The sequence below is a fragment of the Schistocerca cancellata genome, chromosome 3, assembly GCF_023864275.1.
Source record: "Schistocerca cancellata isolate TAMUIC-IGC-003103 chromosome 3, iqSchCanc2.1, whole genome shotgun sequence".
Classification (NCBI taxonomy): domain Eukaryota; kingdom Metazoa; phylum Arthropoda; class Insecta; order Orthoptera; family Acrididae; genus Schistocerca; species Schistocerca cancellata.
In genome coordinates, this window is record NC_064628.1 from 562,812,396 (window position 1) to 562,831,602 (window position 19,207).

At 40.0% G+C, this 19,207-nt stretch overlaps 1 protein-coding gene across 1 annotated transcript in view; it reads right to left on the reverse strand.

Annotated features, from left to right (window-relative positions):
* Window positions 1–19,207, reverse strand: part of LOC126175419 (cholinesterase-like) — a 423,045-nt gene that overhangs the window by 18,997 nt on the left and 384,841 nt on the right. The window contains exons 6-8 of the mRNA XM_049922218.1: window positions 12,121–12,271; window positions 7,463–7,644; window positions 351–480 (exon numbers count right to left, since the gene is read on the reverse strand). Of these exons, the coding sequence (XP_049778175.1) occupies window positions 351–480; window positions 7,463–7,644; window positions 12,121–12,271 (463 nt within the window). The remainder of the gene's footprint in view (window positions 1–350; window positions 481–7,462; window positions 7,645–12,120; window positions 12,272–19,207) is intronic.

Here is a 19,207-nt window from a genome sequence, read left to right on the forward strand (position 1 = left end):
AGAACATCCTAACCTTAATAACGTGAAGTAGCGAAAATTTCCCAAACTAAACTTAGAAACAACTGAAGGTAATACTGTAATAAGGATCTGAATTTTTTTTGTCCAGAGTGTCTGACATGATCTAGATGGAGACACAGGACATCCTCAATTATAGGGAATGATTTTGACGTAATTTCAACACCAGATACATTTCTTTCATGCAGTTTCGGTTTCGGCCCCCAAAGCCAATGTCAAGTGTGATTATCTCAAGTGTCATGAGCGACGAAGGCTGAGATGATGCCCTTCGGGACCGAAATAAGTGATGTGCTAAATAAAATTGCAATTGGTGTCGAGTTTTTTTTTTCACTTACCCCATTCGTTTGTAGGTACGTTCTCTCCGCGGTAGTCGAACTCGTAGTAGTAGACTGGTAGATCGGTAACTTCCACTATTTTCCTGACGAGTGCATCAGTGGGATTGAAGAAATCTATGTCCACCTTAAGCTGTAAGAAAATGAGACATATGTGTTACTGCCGAGTGTACAGAATATTCTTGTCTTACTTTCCAAATACATTCAAAATTTTGCAGATCTTGCAGTAGCCATGTTAGCTAAAAAAATTACTGGATATCAGTTTTACCAGTTATGCAAATAACTGATTTTTACATTATGGTATTACCTCCAACATGTTTCAGCACATCTTTGACAGTGCGAGTGGGAATTCCTTATTTAATTTTGTAAAATGCTAATTTGTTTTAAGTAATAGTTGTTCCAGCGCAATTACACCTACAAACGGTTTTTGTCTGTTGCTGTCATTACCTTCATTTTTCTATATTATTGTGTTATGTAGGACGCTTTGTACATAGTTGGATATTGGCAGCTTGTCACCTGCAACTGCGAACCGTTACTGTGAGGTTTCATGATGCTCTAAGACGTGCCCATAAGACCTTGCGCAACAATACCGAAAAACTCAACACACAATGATCGCACACAAGACACAATATGTATCGTGCAATGTACCGAAATTATTATTTTATATGTCTCTATTATCTGACGATTTGTAGCATTAAGGCATAGCAATTTAGTTTTAAGTCGTATTAAAATGAATATTTGGAAAGAAAGTGCGAAGATGCAGGTACAAAAATATGCCAGTAGGAAACGAGCGATCTACATCTTCATTAGTTTTAGTGTCAGACAGACACAGAATATCGTTAAACATTACAATTATTGTTAATTACTGATTAATTATTTCAGATTAACAATTTCATCGAATTTAATGATTATTAATAGCATTACATCATACATACACCACTAAAAATTCTTTCTCGTAGACATATCAGCATAATGGGGATAAAAATGGCAGAAAGGTATTTTATAGTTTCTCTTATGTCGCGATCGAACAAAGTACGACAAGAATCAAGTTGTGCTTGCAGAGCATCAATGGATTCTAGCATTACTGAGAGCACAGGCTACTATGGTCGCAGATAATAATATTCGTAACTTCATATTCAAACATAGCAAGAACCAATACACAAAACAAAATGGCACATACTCACCTACAATAACAAAGTAGTTTACAAAATAGGCAATATGTTAAGGAAACAGCGGCATCAAATAGAACACAGCACAAACAACACAACATAGAAAAGCTTTGGAACACAGAAAATATCCACAGACAGATCCAATGGATCAGGCATATGTAACTCTTATCATTCATTATACAGAGTGAAAACATGCAGCAAGTTTAAAACCAAATATTCAGAACGTCTCACAGCTCTATTAGGCACCAGCTCTAATAGCACATTTGGTGCCCACTGATTAACTCATAACCATAACTCAACTGCAACAGAAAGTGATTTATAAATGCTAAAATCCTACCATATCGATATCATAAATTTGCTCTTTCAGAATCCATTAGCAGAAAGAAGACAGATTATGAACAACGACACTACACTATGCCATTACAGACTACGTATGTCATCAAAAGGAACTCTACCAAAAAGTCAAAACACACACACACACACATAGGAAGATCAATTACAAGTAAATGTTAAGATCTGGTACCAAACGGATATAACAAATGAACATCAACAGGGCTGGGCACACAACAGCTTTATTAATAACGAGCCGGCCGCGGTGGCCGTGCGGTTCTAGGCGCTGCAGTCCGGAACCGCGGGACTGCTACGGTCGCAGGTTCGAATCCTGCCACGGGCATGGATGTGTGTGATGTCCTTAGGTTAGTTAGGTTTAAGTAGTTGTAAGTTCTAGGGGACTGATGACCTCAGATGTTAAGTTGCATAGAGCCATTTGAACCATTTTCTTAATAGCGTGTTTTGTAAACCGAATGAGATAATTGCTAATGAGGTTCCGCAAATACCTACGACGTTTGTGTCTCTGATTCAAGAACAAATGAGACTACAGAGGAGAAAAGATATTTTGACAGCAGTCTTTAAATAATCACTAAATATAGTCACGAGATACTTTTTCACAACAGAACTGTGTTAGGAAATAAAGTCATTCGCCAACAAAATGCACAGTAACTTAATTTAGTTGCAGGTGACAAGCTACCGATGCCCAATAATGTACAGTGGATCCTACATAACCCAATAATAGAAAAATTAAGGTAATGACAACAAGAGACAAGAACAGATTTTAGACATAATCTCATTAGGATAATTGTTACTTTAAACGTGTTTACGTATCACGGGAATGAATACAGACTATCCAGTGGCTTTGGGACAGAGGTTCTGAAAGATGTTTGGATTTATGCATAAAAACTAGCTGTTTGCGTAAGAAGTGAACGTCATAGGTGGTAAATTCGAAATACAAGCTACGGACTTGAATTCTGCACGTGGGTATGATCTTATGTGGAAACGTATACACACAGCCATGGTTGAATCAATTATTTTATAAGTTATTGTGTTTCATGTCACTATCAGGTGAACAGCGTCAGTTGTAGAATGTGCTTATTTAACATGAGCTGACACTTGCAAGTAAACGACATGCACATATAAATTTTTAAAGTTATTACTTGGAGCAGATGGCACGAAATCAGATCCGCCTCATATCATGTGACACAATAGGCTTGTAATTGTGACATAAAATCAAGCAGGAATAATGGAACAATGCTGCAAATCAGTAGGAGTATTGCACAATTGCTGTATTGGTCACTCAATAAGAAACCACCAGCTGATACACCAGTGATTATATTTGACGCTTTTCGGATAGAATCTATCTTCAGATTGTTATCAACATCTTGATGATCAGATATATAAAGTCTGCCATGACAGCTTTGTTTGTTACATACTGTAAATGGCGAATCGTGATGTGCTGCTAGCTGCCGAGAGACGATTTCACCTCCGAGACCACAGCCAGCGGACTGTTGTGGGACTTAACCAGTGGAAGGGCCATGCAAGGTGCCATTACTGTTCGACAGCCCCCGTGTTTGAACAAGATGTCGATGAGCCTGGCTCTTCACTGTATTGCTGATACGGGTCCTGGGCTTCCAGCTTCACGACATCCGCCGTCCGTGATATGCTGCTGGCACCAGCTCAAGTGCACGCCCGTCTTTCAAAGCACTGGGATGGACCCCACAGGCTGCCGGTGAGCCAGGACACGCTGGTGCCTACAGACTCCTGTCCCGGTCACGTGTGCGAAGCCGCTGGCGGGGCCTGACCCGCACAACAATCTCAGCTGACTGAAGTTCGTGGATTCATTGCCCATCAAGGTGAATCATTTATATGAAGGTGTGGTGTCTGTTCTTTCAGACATGACCGAAAGAACTGACACTATGTATTCGTATAATAAGTACGGTTCCAGAGAGCTCTGTTTCAGCGACGCCTTACAGCCTATGACAGCCGTCCACACCTGTTCCCCAGCTCGGCCTCGTGCACAGATAGCGTCACAACATCACCTGATCACCTTATATGCCCCCTATTCCCCCTAAATGGTCTCACCTGAGAGATGACCTCTACACTGCTTTATAATTTTCGGGAACACTGCAGTCTTAAATGTTTCAGCGCAGTTATTTAATTGCTTTCCGTTTTCTCAGAGCTGAAAATGTGGCACGGGAACTACTACTTCATGGTTAGTGTCTGACAGAATTTTGCCGGCCGGTGTGACCGCGCGGTTCTAGGCGCTACAGTTTGGAACCGCGCTACCGCTACGGTCGCAGGTTCGGATCCTGCCTCGGGCATGGATGTGTGTGATGTCCTTAGGTTAGTTAGGTTTAAGTAGCTCGAAGTTCTAGTGGACTGATGACCACAGATGTTAAGTCCCATAGTGCTCAGAGCCATTTGAACCATGTGACAGCTTTTCCGCTTGCTTTGGCGCCAAGTAATTGAAGTTTCTATTGAGTGGGTACAGAAATTAATAGCTCTCAGACTGTTAGCAACGTTAAAATTTATATTCATTTGGATATTAATGGTATTAGCTCGCAGCCTACCCACCACTGTAGTCGAGGTCAATAACGCACGCCTGTGTGGTGGCCTAGCCTCGGAATTAAGCCAGTTCGAATCCCGGTGTTGAATTAAAGTATTTAGCCGTCGAGGGGAGGAGAGGTAGTTTTCTTAGGTTCTTTACCATTAGTCTTTGCGTAGTGTGCTGGATTAAATACCAGACCACCTCAGAGTGTATCATGAAATGAGGGGGTGTGATAGTTCCGGTTGTGATCCCTGCGTTGAGAAGGGACATTAAGCTCAAAAACTCCTTTGGTGCATATCTCATCTTCATCGAACAACACCAGCATAACAGTACACCACGTATACTTTACTCTCCACCGCTACACTCCGCACACTTACGAAACAAATTTCATACATTCGCAAGAAAAGGGTCAAGCGTGAGCGGAGGAAGAAAAGCCTATCCGACAGACGACTGAACCTATCCCGTAGGATACCTCAGCCAAGAACGCCATTCGATATTTACATTTACACAAGAATTTCCGTTCAGTTATGGTTAAACGATCAATTGCACAAATCTGAAGATTGTTCATTGAACTAAATACCTTAGGATTACTATTTCCTACTGTTTAAATTGGAACCATCACATAAAAAACTATTGGGGAGTCAAAGGCTGTGTTTTAGTGGCAGTTCACTTAGGCATCACAACAGATATATTAACGGTAGATATCTAAAAAGTTCAAAAACTGGCGGCTCGTTTCGTATTATCGTGAAATACGAGAGATTGTCACCAATATGATACCCGAAAATATAGAAACAAAGGCGTTTTTCGTTGCGGCGAGATCGATTCACGAAATTTCACTCACCAACTTTGCCCTCCGAATGCGAAAATATTTTTTTTTAACTCCCACCTACACAGGAAGAAACGACTGTCATAACAAACAAGAGAAATTACAGCTCTCACGGAAAGATTTAGTTTTCTCTTTTCCCGTGTGCTACTCGGGAGTGGATCGATCGGGAAATACTCTGAAAGTGATTCTCTGTACCCCCTGCCCCGTAATTAAGCGTGAATTGTGGAGTAGTCATCTAAATGCATATCTAGACGTAGCTGCTGATATAGTGCTGATGGTTGTTTACTTTTAACACATTTTCCACTGCTGTTTCTCTGTCTGCGTGTCTTCTCTATTCTGTTTGTGACAGACTTCATGTCTAATTGTCTTTAACATATAACGTTCTGATCAGTTAACTGTTGTTTATGGCTATTTATAGCGAGATGGCCACGTAGCAGAGTCATGTCGTAGAAAATGTGTCCCCAAATCTCTCAGTCGTACGGACTTAGAAAGACGGCGACTTGACGATGCTATGTTCCATCTTCAGGTAAATGACTTCAGTATCTATTTTTTTTATAGAAACGATTATTACTGATACGATAAAATAGTCGTGAGCTGGGGATGCGAGCCCTGCTTCCGGTGCTTAGTGGCAGTGCGATACCAGCTGACATTGCTCGCTATGGCTACAAAGCAACAACATGCCATAGGGTTGAAAATCTATGGTGCCTTGCTATTAGCTGATATAGTAAGAATAGGTGAGCCAGCGATAGATTCATCGTTTGACACAGCACTCAATGATCTGAAACCAAGAAGTCACCATAAGCTGATGATACACTTTTGCAGCTACTCAAGTCTGTGGTAGTTGAAGGAAAGGTTATTTGCATTTATATTGAAATATCTATGAAACGTGTGAATTAAGCATCGGATACCCTATAAACCATTACCATCGCATTACAGACAGAAGTAAGTATGAAAAACTGTGAAATAATTTGTTTATTAAGCAGTGCGTCATTTTAATTGCGCGCCTCTATCTAGTTACAATAACGTCAACGATATGGAGGACAGACAGCTACAAATAAACTTAATCAGAGGTGTTTCGTAAGGAAGTAGACGCTCGTAACCATGCTCGTAATGTAGAATTACTAATACCACTTGTTGCTTAGGAAGGAAGACGGAAGCTCATGGTCTAATATACAGTCCACGACGAGGTTATTAGAGATGGAGGACGAGCTATAAAAGTATATTTTTCTAAAAAAAAATGGAAAATATGACTCCCTTTGTCTGCTCAATAACACCGTGCTCTAAAAACATATAATACCACAGATTTGTTGCTACTTTCTAAGGTGCTGCTTACACGGCTTTTCATTTATCTTTTATATAGGAAAGTGTCGGAATCCCCCCTTTTGTCTGAACGAGGTCACTTACTATTTTAACAATCTTTACTTTGGTTGGAAACATAATGTGTTGTTCATATAAATTATTCTCTGAATAATTAATGAGTTAATTTATATAAAAGTATTCTATTTGGTAGCAGTATATGAAATACCCAGTTAAATTTAATTAATTAAACGTAACTGTAAGTTAGCATTTTCACAGGAGGCCGTTTTGAATTGGTTTGCAATCACAGTGTTCAATGACTAAACGATTTGAGCTTAATGTTGGCTCTTTCATTAATCATTCCCGCATTAGAGAAAGAATCTAACCTTGTATCAGAAAAAGTAGTAGCGCATTAATGTTTTTCTTTGCGCTTTCACTGTCACAAGGTCATGGAAAAGTAGTAAGAGATACCCAACGATGGGAGATCGGTAAATAAAAGTGTTTAACATCAAAGTAATTACGTTTTCTTGCGGCAATCACTCAGATTATGAGAAATAATCCCATGGCTATTAAAATGTGCTCTCAGCCGCGGCAGAATATGTACGCGAAACTTTTCGATTACTCGTATCTTAGCATACCACATGACTGGAGGATCTCTCCTGCGTGTACTTACCACTCAGTTGAAGGTTCATTTCAAAGCTCGGAATGGGAAAGAATGTCTAAGAAACTTAAAAATGCCTATTCAGACGAATCATCCCGCCATTCTCCTTTAATGATTTCGCAAATTCAAGGAAAATCTTAACCTTCGTTATCAGACTGGAATTCGAGCAACAGTTCTCCAGAATACAAGTCCACATTCTTCCCATTGCACAAGTCATAACCAAAACACAAGTTTCATAACATTTTTTGGATTGAATTTTTAATTACCACAGCATTTACTTACCTTGACCAAAGGCTCAGGATTATCTAGGCTGATAGTTTCGTTGCCAAAATAGAAATTCCTAACTGTAAGTGCTGCTTGCGTCTGTTCATTCGTCGTCTGTAGATGAAGACATGGCCCCACCACAGCTTCAAAATTTTCGTTGAGGTTGGCAACAACGTCAGTTTCATTCAGAATATTGGCCCCTAGATGAAACAACGTGTTATTAATGACTCATCGAAAAATTGAAATGTGCAGTAGTACTAATAATCCATATCTATCTTATCTTACTTTCTGAGCCGGTATCACTGACTTTATTGTCACTTATCATGATGAAATCGTCAAGTGTTACTGTTTTATAAAACTTCGTCACTCAGCGAGGAGTATGATGTACACTGACTGTGGTGTCACCGCCAGACACCACACTTGCTAGGTGGTAGCCTTTAAATCGGCCGCGGTCCGCTAGTATACGTCGGACCCGCGTGTCGCCACTGTCAGTGATTGCAGACCGAGCGCCGCCACACGGCAGGTCTAGAGAGACGTCCTAGCACTCGCCCCAGTTGTACAGACGACTTTGCTAGCGATGCTACACTGACAAATACGCTCTCATTTGCCGAGAAGATAGTTAGCATAGCCTTCAGCTACGCCATTTGCTACTACCTAGCAAGGCGCCATTTATCCTTTGCTATGTATCTAATGAAGCATGAACCATCAGACCGATCTACACCAATTATGGATTAAAGTTAAGTATTACATCAACTACGTACTTTATTTATTAAACTCAACTCCTTTAATTGTTCCAGACCTCACGCCAGTCTGCGTGAGCTTAACGCGTGCTATTCGGCTACAAGTCATAGTGGATTGGCTGTCAGGTCAGTCCACTACACTGACTTCCTAAGCCAGTTCATTATTTCTTAAGAATAAATTTGTCAAAAACTGTAACATCTATCTCACGAGCCACAACACCAAACGACTCTTAACATTCGCATACACTATATGAAAGTCGTAAATATCTATTGTGAATATGATCCATGGCTTAAAGCGATCGTGGAGTTACTGACACACTTCATCTTCAATGCCTTAGCTGTGATTCATACGTTTATACCACGTAATATCCTAGTTTCGAACTTTATATTCAGTATCAACAATCTGTAATAGAAATACTAGTGACTTTTGCTTGCATCACCGAGAGTGACGGTATTCACTACAAAATTTGAAACACGTCTAATAATATATAAAAATATAATATGCATAGAATGAGACGAAGATGGTGTTGTCAAATAAAAACATACAAATAAAGATGGTTACATACGGTTGCCACCTAAGTACAGACGAAGTTTTATAAAACGCTGTATTGACACTCTATTCTTTCAAGAATAGTTTACACCCCTAAACATATGATTATAATTTACAATACTGTTACAGCAATCATCACAAAACATTCAGCTCTTATCTGTACTTATAAGTCTATATAAAAACTTACTTTACAGTCCTCTGTTGACCGACATAAATGTTCCTCCTTTGCAGCCTGCGACGTAATAACTTGCGTCGAAATTCAGTTTTCTTATATAATGAATATGGATCAACGACATACACTATACCGATGCGGTCATACTTGATAATTGTTTACAACGTGCCACAGTGGTGAAGTCGAGATGATAAATTTGGTATGTTATACTTACGGTCGATCAGACCGGGAAACATGCTGAAACTGGCCTACACAAGCCTACACGACCGTCGTGCGAAATGTTTCAATATCCTTTCGTCTTAGTCGGATATTTCGTTAACCTTGTGAACTTTCCCTTGGGCATAATGAAAGAAAAAAAAAACTTTTGTAAACATTATGCTAGAACTACTTACGTTTACAATTCGATAAAAGCTTAATACTTACAACCACAGTATTTACATAGTTAGAACGCCAGATAAAAAATTGATTTAATTGTTAATTTTGCGTTATTAAAATTCACTATATTTTGAAGTAAAGAACAGGAAGCTTTTAGTTTTCAGGGATGATTTTAGCCAAATTGTCGCACGGCGCGTATGTGCTGTAGCTTAGGTGGCTTTTGTTGGTCTACTTCAGGTTGTTTCCCAGGTTGAGAAGCCACAAATGTCACATATCTATTTCTCCATCTCTACTTCATCTATTCTTATTCTCGACATATCTACACCATTGTCTTACGTTGCAAGCTGTTGTTGTTAACACACTGTACACTACCTGCACAGCTGGTCAACATAAGAAGACACAGCAAATCACTGGACCTATTCATCATCACCAAACAGAAATAGAAACCATTATAGTATCAAAGACCTTTAATTGGTTTCTAAACTCAGATACAATGTTAATATTGTAAGGCAACACTTTTCTCTGCGTTTCTTCTTTTTATACACTAATGAAGAATAATATTTCTTTTCCTGGCTAGGTAGAATCTAAGGGAGCGAAAATCAATGCCTGTTGATTTTGTTTTTAGTTTCAACAGAATCGCTTCTGAATACCGTTGAGAAAAACTATAACAATGCCATTTATCTGTGAGTTGAAGAACTCTTGAAAATGACTCAAAGTAATGAAAAATTACTGCTATGTGTCATTTATGGTGATATGACATATGCGTTTTAATTTTTGATGAACATATAAGGACCTCAGACACTAATATAATCTTAAGATTTGTCTGTTTTCATATGAGAGGAGAGATAATTTAAAAAAAATAAAACTGATTACACGTTTGAAGGACTGCAGTTTAAAATTTCCTATGTGGAAGCTTCGCCTTTAAAAGTAAACCCCATAAATAAAATACCTTCAGGTCCGGACATACACCAGAGTAATTAAGATACCATGGAGATCGAGAATAACAAATGAAGTCTTTAAATAACTTTCCAGAGACTGAGAAATAGTCAATTAGCTAGGAAGAGAGAGGTTGCGCATTTAGGACATATCAAGCGAAACGAAAGATAGCAATCTGGTGCCGATAATGGTAGGCAGAAGAGGAAATGGAAGAAAAAGGGCGGTTCGGCTGAAACAAAATAGGCAGTGGGAGAAATTAACAGCAGTTCAGTAGCTGAGGCGTCTGAGAAGCTGCGGAAATACACTAATAGGCCAAAACATTATGACCACTGCCCACCGCAAGGTTGTATGCTGCCTGGTGACGTTGAGGTCAGGTGACATGGTAAGAGAAGCATAGGAGTGGAGCAGAGACGGATAGGGAATCATTCTAGGAACGATAAGTGGCGCAAAAGGGGAAATCCGACGACTTAAGATACTTTGACAAAAGCCAGGGTGTTGTGACCCGGCCGGCCGTTGTGGCCGAGAGGTTCTAGGCGCTTCAGTCGGGAACCGCGCTGCTGCTTCGGTCGCAGGTTCGAATCTTGCTTCGGGCATGGATGTGGGTGCTGTCCTTAGGTTAGTTAGGTTTAAGTAGTTCTAAGTCTATGGAACTGATGATCTGAGATGTTAAGTCCCATAATGCTCAGAGTCATTTGAACTGTTTGTTGTGGCCCGGTGCCTGGGAGCGGGAACCTCGGAAACGACGAAAGTCGTAGGATGTTTGCGTGCTGCTGTCATGAGCACCTATTGGAAAGTGGTTGAAGAATGCTAAAATCACGAATAAGCGACAAGAAGTTTGACGTCCATACCTCATCATAGAACATAGCATCGGAAGCTTGCCCGCTCTCTAAAACAGGATATACTGCGATCTGTGTCAGATCTGACGACAGAGGTTAGTGCTGGCGCAGCCACATGTATTTTGGAGCACACAATTCTGTGTACAGCGTCGACGATAATGTTCCGCAGCAGCAGGCTCTTACGTGTTCGCATGTTGACCCAACAACATCGTAAATTATGATTATAGTGGACACTGGATCACCGAGTTTGGAACGCGGGCCAATGGGATAGCGAAGGTTGATCGGATGAATCCGGTTTATTGTTAAACCAGGTCGATGGTCGTGTCCACATACGCCGCCATCCATGCAGACGTCTGCTCGAAACACATAGGGGGGAGGGGGGGGGGCGGACGCAGGCTGGTGGGAGCTGTATTATGTTATGGGCGGCATTCATCAGGGATTCCATGGGACCTGCGGTAGTAATCGAACGAACAATAACAGCTGTGGACTACGTGAATATTATTAGGCAACACCTGTAACCACTTCCCTCAACGGCGACGGCATCCTTCAGCAGGAGAACTGTCGGTGCCACAGGGTCGGAATCGTGCTGCAGTGATTTGAGGAGTGTGATAGTGAACTGGCGTTGGTGCCTTGGCCAACAGATTCGGCTTGTCTGAATCAGATGCAACCAAACTGGGACGCTATCGATCACCAGGTCCGCGCCCACAAACCTACAGCCAGTAAATTACGGGAAGGGTGTGACCTGTGCGTAGGCATCTGTTGCCACAAACCTCTGGAAACCCATCAAGTACTTGTCGAATTCATACCACGCAGAATCACTGCTGCATTGCGCTCCAGAAGTGGTCAAACGCGTTTTTAAGAAGGTAGGATAGTGTCTTGGCCCATCAGTGTATGATCCCAAATATTCTTTAGTTGATAAGCATTGTAGTAAAAAGAAGAACGAAGCAATTCTGATAATCGGAATACAGCGTAGAACCATTTTTAAACGGTGATTTTAGTAGCTTGACAGCCCGTCACATTACACCGTGGTTTGTCGTAGTCGAGACACGCTCGTTACGTACACTTACCATTCTCAATAGATGTAACGCCGATCATGATGGGCACTCTGTTGAAAGTGCCTGCACTCACAGTGCGAATTGGAGACTCTCGTACGAAAGCACCCTCGATATCCGGTTCGATAGTAGGTGCCCAAACGTTGTAAGAGAAGTACAGTTTTTCCTGAAAGACAAACGAAAACACTGCATTAAATTTCCATTTTCAGTGCAAAGGTTTATAAGCGTGTTACTCGCAGCACGTAACGTAAATCGATTGGCTCTAATTTATTTTTACAACATTGTAAGTAGGTAACTGATTGTGTAACAATAAATTTGATATTTCTACACACATTTACACGCTCTCGACAAGAATTTAATTTGTAATGCTACAGATAGCCAGACAATTTGTACTCTGTCTGCACAACTATGGTCTGATATTGTCCATCATAACTCCGTTTCACCTTCGGCGCCATGAATGTAACTGTATAATGCTACTTTCGTTCATCGAGAAACCCCACAGGAAGGAAATAACCAGACAGATACACGTAAGAGATACTGTCTGTGTGCACTGTCAGTTTGTGTAAGATAATATACAAAGTAAGAAAAATAATAAATTAGAGTACAATATTAGTGGATTACTTCTCAAGCACATCACAATACTCAAATATTCAGGTGTCGTTTTAAAAATTGATACGGAAGTGATGGACGCATAGAAGCTGTGGTAGGGATGGTGATCCAACACTTAGTAATAGTAGCAGTTTTATTCATCCATAGATTATTTATACAAGTATGCAGAAAGTGTCATGACATAATAGTTCAAGAACACACGACTAAAATATTGACACGCACATAAAGACTTTTACGCACTTACTGGCCTAATTTGACTGGGACGAGACAGATTGTTGCCCATGGCTTTGTAACAAGAACCATGGCGGAATTAGTCTCAAACACATATAGGCAAACCACATAAAAATCTAGACCACGTTGGCCCCATGGAGACTGGAGCCTCCGTCCAGATTTCAGTGCCAAGCATTTCATAACAACGCAGCTTAATTCACTTTATTTCTATGTGCCGTTTGAGACTGTGAAACGCTAGTTCTACACTGTAAACTCATCTCTCACTGGCAGTGATTCCATTCACTACAGACTCTATCAGATGACATCAGGATCTCATCGTTTATGTTTTGTGTACAGCAACTTCTCATTTGATTGACTGAAAAATTGAATCAGAACTCTACATAACGAGTGAGAAGTTGACCTCGCAAAGAGCATAACGTGATGTTATTATACGTTACAGAGTTTTTTACCAATATATTCCAGAAAATAAAAAAGTAAAATGAAACATTACAGCACTTAAGTATAGTGTCAAGTTACAGAGATGTTTTATTATTGTTGTTTACCAGCTGCCCCCGGCCCTCCTTGATGTAATTCAGTCTGATTAAATGGAAAGGAAAGAAAAGAGAACACGTACGTTTCTAATATGCATGGCAATTAAATATGCGTCCTAAACTCCTTCTTCCTCCTCTCCCCCTCCCCCTCCCAGCTCCGTTCATTCAACCCCTATGTCCACCACATCCTCTCTCTTCCTCTGTCAATGTCTTCCTCCCCATCTGCTCTAGTCCCCTCTCTCCCCCACAATCTCTGCCCATCACCTCCTCCACCTTTCTATGTCCATCTTCCCCATCCATCTGCTCCTGTCCTCTCCCTGTCCATCTCCACTTTCACCTCCCTTTGACCTTGAGTCTCACTTATTGATCTTCCAAATTCAGATCCTGTAGCAGTATTCTAATTATAATCCAATAATCCATAATTAGAATCTTCCTGATGGTTAACAATGTTTAGTTGTTGCATACTATATATATTTATATATTACATCTACTAAAAGTATATAGACTGCCCCTGTCTGTATGTTCATTAGAGTACTGTGTAAAAATTATCTTGTGTATTTATATACCTATTTATTTGAATGCAACTTTGCGTGGAAACATCAAGGGGATTGGTGAAGAACTTTCGGATATTTAAGGTTTTAAACAGTGGAACATGAGGATTTTGCTAACAAGAACTGTATTAATATGGCATATGGCGCTCTAATAGGTATGTAGAAATGCGCTCGTATTTGAATCCAACATTCTGTCAAAATTTCAAAGCAATCGGTGTCTAACTTATTTGGAACCAACGAACATTTAAATTGTCATTACCATAAATTTGCGTTACTCTTTTGGGTAGTTCGGGTTAGTATTCACACCAAGACTGCTGATATTCTTAAAAATATCCGGAATCCGATACAACGAAATTTAAAAGAATATGGTTATTGAAAGTCGATATATAGGGAAAATATCCCTATATCGAAGAAAAAATATAGATGTACCGGCCTATAAAAATATCGGTTGCACTTGTATATGTAATGCCCGTTTTAGAGTTGTATATTTAAGTATTGATTCATTGTTAGATATTCCGTACATCAACAAGCCAGCAGCCAGCCTATCCCCGTTAGAACACGAACTGAAAGGAAAACAATGCACTTTCATGCTTGGCAATAACCACGTTGCTAACAATGGTAACTGCATGTAAGGGCCGTGATAAAAGTTGTCCGTCGTTCAGTTTCGACCTATATGGGATTCGTCCAGAGCACTTTATGACGATTTCCCTGTTTTTTCAAGTATGCCAACCCCAACTACCTAGCAGTTGTAGTTTCAAAACTGCATGGTGAAGTTAAACGTTGCAGTTGGTAGCGCCGAGCGCGGATTACACCACCATTTCCCCTCACACGTCTCCGCCCACAAAGACCAGTCTTGTTACTTAGATTTTTGTTTTTCATTTTCAGCAGCTGTTTTTGAAGAACGCTGATGAAAAGAAATAACACACTAGTTTCGTTAACTTTTTAATGCCATTTCTTCACTTCGGGTATCCTGTTATTCTATTCTCATCGCCAACTTCCCTATCCCCCCGCCCCCCCCCCCCCCCCTCTGCAGTCGAACCACTTCTTTGTGCCACTTCTTGCTTCACACAGACAAAAAGAAAGACTGGAAGACTGGGCGTGATGAAAGCTCAAAAAGTAGTAAGACTCTTTCACATGGTGAAACTAAAATTATTTTCTATTACAATTTCAAAAGAACAATTTCAAATATTTACCTAAAATTGCGGAAAAAAGTAAAAATAATGGCGCTTGATATTAGCATTTCGATATTGATATATCGACATATCCTACAAGAAAGTATCTTCGTAATTCATGCAATTATTTATCTAAAAGACTGTCGATATATCGATGTGTAATATTCTTGAAAAATAGTGGTGAGACAAAAAATAAGATAGCGACCTAGGTTGAAGTATTTGCAAGACATCGAGAAGGGGAAGCGTGTGAAAATTACATGGAACTGAAACGAACAGCCAATATTAGACAAGAGTAGTAGCAGCGTAGGGGTATTATATTTCGAATATGTGTATGCTACTGTTTTCACGAAACCCAACACACTGTTACGTAAGTAAATCTCCGCTGTAAAAAATATATTGCTGAACAGATACTTCTTTATTACCTGTTTAAATATCTTTTTATTAATCTCTTCAGCCTTCTTGCGCGAATTATTGTACAAATGCTGTTTTTGAGTTTTAATTTATTCATCCTTGTTAAATGCAAATGAGGTCAGTACCTGGTACCATGGATATGTACTCACTGTTCCTGCAGTGATCATCAAGGGTATTTTTATGTATATTAAGAACTGGGAAAAGTACTCACATGTGTAACTGAAATACCCAATGTTTTAAGACTTTTTTGCAGTTGGCCAGATTACTGCATTGTCTGTGTTTTGAAAACTGTGTTCACATTTTACGCATTTGTTCTCGGGAACAGAATTCCATAGCTAAAAAATGAGTACCGGTACACATCTGAACAGCAGCTAGACAACACTGGCTATTACCCACTGATGACAGTACTCCATAGCCATAATCTGCTAACAACATTCTATTTTCAAGTATCTATGTGTTTTTGTAATGTTCCACCTCAAATATAAGGTTTACCGCTTTCAGTGCGTTTTGGATAAAGTACACTTTAATAGAAAAAAAATTCAATGCTTACAATGATAATAGACAGTCACAGGAATACGACAGAGTAAAGAGAGATGTAGAGGCTGGGACTGGTGCGTCATCCCGTCAGTGAATGCGAAACATGCCACACGCGAGAGCGCGCTAGGCAGACAGACGGACTTCGTTCGCGGGCTGCGATGTTAACAGCAGATTTGCACAGCGAGGTAGATTCGAAAACGGCATATTATGCTTGTGTGCATTTGCGAGGAGTGAGTTAATTTAGCAGCGTGGGAGTTTCTCGCAAGCCTGATATTCGTGACTTGTAGGGGGTAGGGACAAAAACCGAGACTACAGCTTATGCTACGACACAATATTAATGAGTTGTCGCTAGCTTCGGATATAGAGCTGTCGCCGACCAATATTTCCACAAGATTACAACATTCGACGACGCCGGCATCCCAACAAGACTGTACGATTGACGCTTAGAGTGATCATCAATTTAAACTGCAAATCCCAGTGATTATTTTGAAAAATAGTTGTTATCGTGTAATTTAGTGTCTTGTGACGGTGTAGAATCTGTGTGGAAACTACATTATAGAATTATAATGCGGTTACCTAGGATAATGGTTCAAATGGCTCTGAGCACTATGGGACTCAACATCTGTGGTCATCAGTCCCCTAGAACTTAGAACTACTTAAACCTAACTAACCTAAGGACATCACACACATCCATGCCCGAGGCAGGATTCGAACCTGCGACCGTAGCGGTCACGCGGTTCCAGACTGAAGCGCCTAGAACCGCACGGCCACACCGGCCGGCGTGTTACCTAGGATAGATCCCTCATTTTAAGATTTCTATTCGCATGGACGAGAATCACGAATACGTAGTAGAATTTAACAGAAATACACCACGAGGAAATCTAAATTAACTAACAGCCAATTTGCGCAATCACCGCCGTTCAGGTTAGTTGTTCAACGCTAGCAGTGGCAATGTATACTAACAATAGGGAGGGAGGGAAGAGGACGATTCCATGAACACCGCAAACAAATAAAAAATTACAAATTTCGGTAACTGTTGTTCACTTTTAACAACACCAAGAAAATATTTGTATGACATTCGCTGTGAAAATTCACATCCACTGCTACTCGCTTCATTTTTGGATGAAGTTTAAATGAACTATAGAATATGGTACACGATTCAATTAAAAGTAATATATATTTCTTTTAAAAAGATAATTACAAAATGTGGGTATTGCTTGGGTTAAAGTAGGCCTACTTACATTATTTGTATACTGTCACTTAACAGATTTAGATAACGAAAGAAATTGGCTTTTGCTTCTACATTACTGTATGTTGATCATTTGGGGTGCCTTATTTCAGCTTTGTTTCAACAGTTCATATTTCATAGTTTCAGTGGTGTGAACTTCTATTTTCCTTTTCTGAATAATACATATAAAAATAAATTCATGAAGATAAGTGTTAGTGTAGTGGAAATCTGTATGCTGTTGTTCTCAAGGTTATTTCAGTGTTACAGTAACCAAAGTATGTTTTATCATATTAAGAATATTCGAACAAAACTATTTGGCAGGGTAATTCAGGCTTGTTAATTCAGTAATTCCTGGATATATTTGCATCAGCAGAGAAAATACAGATGTAAACGAGTTATATATGAAGTTGTAGATCACGTACGACACTGCTCTTATCATCTGACTTTGCAAGACGTTTGTTCAGTTCAACAGCTACAGTACTATTTCAAAATCACCCATGTTCATCTGAAGAAACTGAAAGAATCACCTAGTGCTAATGTCTGTTTTTGAGAAATGGTTCAAATGGCTCTGAGCACTATGGGATTCAACTGCTGTGGTCATCAGTCCCCTAGAACGAGAAGAACTAGAAGATAAGTCGTAGGGTTAGTATTGCCTCACGTGTTCCAATATTTCTACGGAATCCAAACTGATCTTCCCCGACGTCGGCTTCTACCAGTTTTTCCATTCGTCTGTAAAGAATTCGTGTTAGTATTTTGCAGCTGTGACTTATTAAACCGATGGTTCGGTAATTTTCACATCTGTCAACACCTGCTTTCTTTGGGATTGGAATTATTATATTCTTCTTGAAGTCTGAGGGTACGTCGCCTGTCTCATACATCTTGCTAACCAGATGGTAGAGTTTTGTCAGGACTGGCTCTCCCAAGGCCGTCAGTAGTTCTAATGGAATGTTGTCTACTCCTGGGGCCTTGTTTCGGCTCAGGTCTTTCAGTGCTCTGTCAAACTCTTCACGCAGTATCGTATCTCCCATTTCATCTTCGTCTACATTCTGTTCCATTTCTATAATATTGTCCTCAAGTACATCGCCCTTGTATAGACCCTCTATATACTCCTTCCACCTTTCTGCTTTCCCTTCTCTGCTTAGAACTGGGTTTCCATCAATTGTTCTTAGTGCAAAATTTTACAGGTGTTTTATTTGTTGTAATTTCACTGTAGTATCTGAAAAATGACGTTTAACATAGTTCGCTAGTTCATTATTAGTTCATCCTCTCTCTTTTGTTTGTATGTTATTGTGATTTTGTTTTTCTCTCTCTGTTCAGTAACATACCAGAATGCTCTGCTTTTATGCCAGTAATGGGAAGGTTGTTTGTGTAGGTACTACTGGTGTAGTCTATGACACCTGTGTTTGTGCTTGTACCTAAGCATAAATTTATATTAACTGTTGTTGTTGAGACTTCATCTATAACTGTTAATTTGTCGAAATTAATCCCGATCGATCACCGTAGCAACATGCCTTTGGTGGCATTTACAACCACACATTAATCCGCTTCACAGCTCTATTTAAGTGTGACCGAGCATTAAGTCAGAGAAGATCGACAAAATGTAAATTGTTGCCACAAGTGAACGACACTATCTTGTCCAGGTTACCACCCATTTCTCAAGGCACTACCCTGTCCAAGATGATGGCTGAATTGTGCTACATATTTCCTGCTCCCAGGCCTACTGATACTCTTCTCCTTTTAACTCTGACATTGCTTGATACCTACCGTGTTTGAGTGAAAGCATAACGTCACTTCTCTTTTTCCCAGCCTTCTTACCAACTGCCAGTTCCAAAT